Consider the following 5,819-nt stretch of genomic DNA (forward strand, 5'->3'; position numbering starts at 1 on the left):
TTACAATTTTGCTGCTGGGAGTTAAAAAAAAAGAAAGGCCTAACTCTTTACGGTAGTGATCCACCCAGATGTACAGAATACAGTGAGAAATTACCACATCAACATCAGATCTACAAAAACAACCCCAAACTTCCTTAAAACTGGCAGTTTAAGAACGTGTGGAACTTCTGCCATACAGCCATGAAGCCTGACCACCTGGTACACACCAAGTTCCAAAGGAAAACTCCATTAAATCTGCAGGCATGTTTTCATCTGTAGGTGATTAATTTTTTTCCCTACCCCCAAGGGAAACTAATGGGACACCTCTTTAATTATCAGAAGATATTCAAAGCTATATTACAGTATCGGTATGTGAATATAGGACACGCTTTGATGACAACATTTTACAACTTGGTAAAATACAATCTCCCTGAAAAATAAAAGTTATTAGAATACATTATCATCAAGCCTGGTCATCCAGGCCCTGTCTGCAACTCTGCTGCTGGTTTGAAGTGGGACTTTTAGCAGAAGAGTTACATCTGTTTCCCCATCTGTAAGTCGGCAGCTACCAATACTTCTCTTCCTCATACAACTGAGGACACACAGAATCAAGTTAAGCTCTGGTGCAGAAGCAGAGACATCCAGTGAAGACAGTTACATCATGGATTAACTTTTCTGTTTGTAAAGTGCATGGTATAATCAGCAAGAGGAAAAATGAGCCCTTGGAAAGACATACAGAGTGACAGCAGAATGTCTTGCACTAAGGTTATGTATTTAACAGTTTTACATGAAATATTTATATATAAAAACTTTGTTAAGTGCTTTTCTCCAATTTAAAAATCTAAAGAATTCAAAAATAAGGCATTCAATATTTGAAAAAGTACAGATTTACAAAATGTGTATATTCTGTCATGAAAACTACACACCAACATTATACACTTGAAAAAAAAATACAAACAGGATATATTACAAATTTATGTAGCAATAACTTAGTTCATACCATGCAATAAAAAGGACGTTAATCAAGATACACAAGCTTTTAACTTTCCTAAACTGGAGGGCTTAATTTTGGTTGCAAGTCAGTTTTTATGCAAATTCTTAGAACTGTGGCACTTGTAATTTTGGGGAGCCTTTCTATTGAGCATTACATTGTACATAATCATTGTGAGGATGGAGAGTAACAAAGCAGCTATTACGAGTCATTCCAACTTTGTTCGACGATAGCTGAAACTCTTTTCTCATATTCACGTTTGTTCTCCTGATAAAGCTGTGCCGCCTGACTGTTTGCTGGACTGTTTGGATTAGGTTCATCAAGCAGAGACTGTAAGAAGGGAAAACAAAACATGAGACTAACCAACACATTGTAAAATCAGGGAAAAATCAACTTACAGCCTTCAAGGCTCCTGAGTTTCAGGAGGCAGACATGACTCAGAAGAGCCCAATTGAAAAGAAACCACCAAAACCAGTTAAACTCATGGGTACACACCCATAATCACACTACTGAACCTCAAATTGTACATTGCATGAGCCTTAGCACCATGCACATTTCTAGGTTCACCAATCTAACAGACACGTAGTCATCCGTGCCAGTTAGCGGGATGGTGCTAATTGATTATCTGGTAATTACACTGCTCTCGCCATTCAGAACTAAAGAGGGGCTTAAGACGCCTCCTACAAAACTTCACTGTAAAGAAATAAAAACAATCACAGAGGAGAAAATAAAATGTATGGTTTTGCTGTGCCAGGCCATTTTCACTTATTCCCAGTAGCTTCCAGCAGTATTGTCTCCTTGAGGACTTCACAGGACAAGGCTGCACACTACAGCTTACCGTTTCAAACCCTAGGCAAAAGCCTACATCTGACATCCTATATTGACTAAAAACAGTTAAAAAGGAATCCAAATCAGCAACTGTTTTCATGTAGAAACTGACCAATGGCAGTTTTGTAGCTCAAAATTAGTAATTACATAGGTCAGCACCTTGGCCTTTATTTGATCTAAAAAGCTACTGCTTCGCTCACTAGTATCTGAAATCCCCTTGGATAGGGATACTTGCTGGCCCCAGCATTAAGCTGTGTGTTCTGGAATAGAGACTAACAACAACGTAATCGTTTGCTAGAACAGATGTAAAGTTACCTGAATTGAAGTTAAAATAGACGAAACATCGTATGTTGGACTCCAGCGATTCTGAAGAATATCTAAACATATGCTACCATCCGCATAAACTGCAAACACAACACAGGTATCATTTAGGAGACGATCAGATTTATTTTACGGTTTGTTCAAGGCAGTTACTGTTTCACTTCAGCCTGTGCTTAAATTAATACTTTAGGAAAGAGGACAGCAGTTATGCCTGACAATCTTGTCTAGTTTGACATCTTGTCTTTTGAAGGAGATCCATTACCGGAAGTGACATTTAAGAGGAAAAGAATAATGGTCTAAAGATTACGGCAGCAGCACAGTAACTGGTGGACTTGGCTTCTTGCTCCTCACGTGAGTGGCTCGCAAACATGCAGAGGTGAGGCCTCCAGAGCGCAGCAGCTAAGAAGCTCGCAGCCATCACGCACTGAACAGTGGCAGTTCTTACCCCGTTTTCACACACTCTACCCTCACCATGAGGCACACCAAGGCAGACAACAGAAAATATTGCAAAGCGTGTCTGAAATCCCACTTCTGTCTGGAGAGATATCAGTAGTCTTAATATAAGAGCCTGCATGGAACTGAGACTGGACAAACTCCTCCAGCCTAGTCTTCTAGCTTGTTAATGCCATTAAAAACAGCAAATTACAAAAACCTTGTCAGAGGCACACTGGCCTGCACGCTGCATGACAGATGAATGGTTAGACAGCACTGCCTAAAATGTGACAGAACTGAGGGTGAGGTCACCTCTAGCTCAGGCTACAAGAAATGCTGCAATGGGCTTATGTTTCAACCCTCAGTTTGAATCTACACCTCTTTGCCACAGAGGGGCTTGGAAAAGCAGAAGGCATGGTTTGTGTTTCCTGCATGCAAGAAAAACCAGACAGAACCTATCAGAAGTGCTAGAACTGGACCCATGGCACTCCCTCATAGGGCTGCACCCACCTCTGATTTCAGGTCAGCCCCTCTCCCTGCACTCCTCTACAACTGCAGTCTCGCTGTCTTCCTCACACTGGTACTGGTTGGTACCGTGAACCAAAGGCAGAGACTTGGTTAAAACCTCACCTGACAAAAATAACTCATGCTTGGCTCAATCAGTTCCCTACTCCAATTCACAACATGGCTGCATATGCACAATTGCTGCTAAGTGGAAGGGGGCAGGGATTTGTAGCCAGAATTGCCTCTTTAAGCCCAACGAAGTGCAGCTGCTGCTGAAAACACTCAGAGGGTTGCTAGGGAGGCTATATATTGATTAGAAAGAGACAGATCGCTGGTTCTTAATAGCATCATAATTCTTATTTTTTCCACCAAGCAGTTGCTATCCTAGACATCTACTTAGGAGGCGGCAATGAAGAGAGATGGAGAGCTGTTAAGCATTCTGGCACTTGGCAGAATACACGACCACACGGTAATATTTAATGGGTATTATGGCTGTATAAAAATGATTTACTTACCATTTGGATGGAACATTTTTGATAAAAACCTAACAGTTGGAGGCTTATTTGGATATTCTTCTGAAAATTCTATTACTAGTTTAAAAGTACCTGTCCAAACAAACATAAATACAATCAGATAACTAACAACAAAAGAAGAGCAAGAAACGTATACAATATAAGTTAATTTACGTGCTCTGTGATCAAGGTTTCTTCTCACCATTATATAAAACAACACTGAGTCTGGTTTCTTTCCATGTATTTAAAGCGATCATGGAACTATGGAACTACTGCTTAGCGATCATCATAAACCCCGCAGCAGCAGCTGGGTAAAACTTGGAGAGTCACTGCATATAGGGCAAAGGCAGCTACATCCAACAGCAATTATCCCACCACACTCCCCTTTGTCTGTGACCTAACACGCCGGTCCCAGGGTGACTTAAAGGCGTTTCATTAAGAAAGCACGGTGGTGCCAGCAAAGAAACATTGGAATTTCATAATCAGCAGTCTCAGTCTTTGGAGCTCGTGGTTGATTCACTGAAAACCTTTATTATGGATCAGTGAATAATTTACTGTAACTTCTCCAAACCAACACAGAGAAAACCCCATCTGCTGCTGATTACTGCAATAATATTATAATTATTAAACTCATTATTCCTCAATTGCCTAAGGGAGGTTTATTACACACCAACTTTCATGTTTATATACAAATTTGGTACGCCCTCCCCCTCACCAAGTTCTATATTCAGAACAATTCAAGATTCTTCACCTGCTCTTCATTAGAAGAAGAGAGATGAATCAAACATGCCACAAAGATGAAACCAGAAAAGCACACTGTCTTGTTCAGCTTAGCTACAGGGATGTGAAAACACATCTGGCAGCATGAGACCAACTTCCCCCTAAAAGCTCCAGTGCATGTGTATAAACAAGTCTTGACATAAGCATTGCTTTGTAGCTTTCTAACTAACCATCAACCACTGTGGCAGGACACTGCTTACATCAAAATACCTGTTCTTATAGCCAACAAGACCGTACTGCTTCACTTGCTGGCTTAGTTTGTTCCAATTTATATTCAGATAACATCTATTATTTTTTCAAAGCAGAACAATGTTAATACTAGCAATGTTTATAAGAATGATAGATAGAAAAGTTAGCTGCTTACCATCTTCAAAAGGTGTCCCTTCTGGTCTGAAAAGTTTTAAAAATAAACTCAGTTAAAAATGACAATCACCTACTTGTTCACAAGCACAATAAGTTTACAACTTCCTTCTCATCCTCCCCAATATAGACTACAAAAATTTAAGTATTTAGGGAAGTATCCAGAGGCAACCTATGAGAGCTTCATCATCTCTAAGACACGTTCCCATAGTCAATCTGCTAGCTGAGATATTTGCGTTATCATCATCCCAAACAATACACACTCCATTACCTGACTGGATTGGAATTAACGAGCAAATTGCTAGCAAGCACGCTTCAGTTTTACGGCAGGATACTGAGCCAGTTCCTGCTCTGTAGGATATGTAACGTAACTTCCTAGGCAGGACCTGTACCTCATTCTACTGGGAATCAATCCAGTCCCTACTACTACATCTGGATTTAACGGCCAAGAACAGGCGGCTCTTATGCACTTTAAAGACGAAGCCTGCTTTTTCATAACCCAACTCCTACACAGTCTAACCTACTTATTAAGCCACATGCAAGATTTATTCAACAACAAAAAAAACGAACAAATTTTGTTTCTTTCCTATGCATTCTGTATTACCCCGAAAACAGACTTTTACTGCACACTGGGTCATTTTTCTAAGTTCACTGAACTAATGAACAGAAAAGAAGAGAATAATTTGAAAACTAAAACCCAGGTTTTGTTATATTTAGCCCTCTGATACAGAATTTTATAGTGATCAAAAAACTCTTACCCAAATATAACTGCATTCCATTGCATTATATTATTCTCAGATGGTGCACCACTGACACCCACAGGAGGGTCTTCTTGCAATCTAAGAATTACAAACACAGAATACAAGCCTTATATAAATGAAACAGTTTCACTTGCAAGCAGAATTTAACAGTAATATCCAGATTTTGTAAATATTTTATCACTCCAAATCAGAGAATACACAGAGCATTAAATGCAGATTATAAATACTCCGAAAGACAAACCCACAAGACAACGCACATCAAGATTTTCCCATGTATTACACCAATGGTGGCCCAACAGGTGAGACTAAGCACGCAGGGAGCAAAGCATTAACTGTACGAATCATTTAAAG

General features: G+C 39.8%; 1 protein-coding gene across 1 annotated transcript; it reads right to left on the reverse strand.

The window, feature by feature from the left end:
• Nucleotides 1-730: 730 nt before the first annotated feature.
• LOC104539508 (ubiquitin-conjugating enzyme E2 B) lies at nucleotides 731-5,549 on the reverse strand. The gene is made up of 5 exons (XM_010183056.1): nucleotides 5,466-5,549; nucleotides 4,712-4,737; nucleotides 3,571-3,660; nucleotides 2,114-2,202; nucleotides 731-1,300 (listed from the first exon to the last, which is right to left on the reverse strand). Exons 1-5 carry the CDS (start codon nucleotides 5,489-5,491, stop codon nucleotides 1,172-1,174), a joined length of 360 nt encoding a protein of 119 aa, XP_010181358.1. The 5' UTR covers nucleotides 5,492-5,549; the 3' UTR covers nucleotides 731-1,171.
• Nucleotides 5,550-5,819: the final 270 nt, after the last annotated feature.

Source organism: Mesitornis unicolor, unplaced genomic scaffold (assembly GCF_000695765.1).
Source record: "Mesitornis unicolor isolate BGI_N332 unplaced genomic scaffold, ASM69576v1 scaffold47964, whole genome shotgun sequence".
In the NCBI taxonomy this organism is placed as follows: domain Eukaryota; kingdom Metazoa; phylum Chordata; class Aves; order Mesitornithiformes; family Mesitornithidae; genus Mesitornis; species Mesitornis unicolor.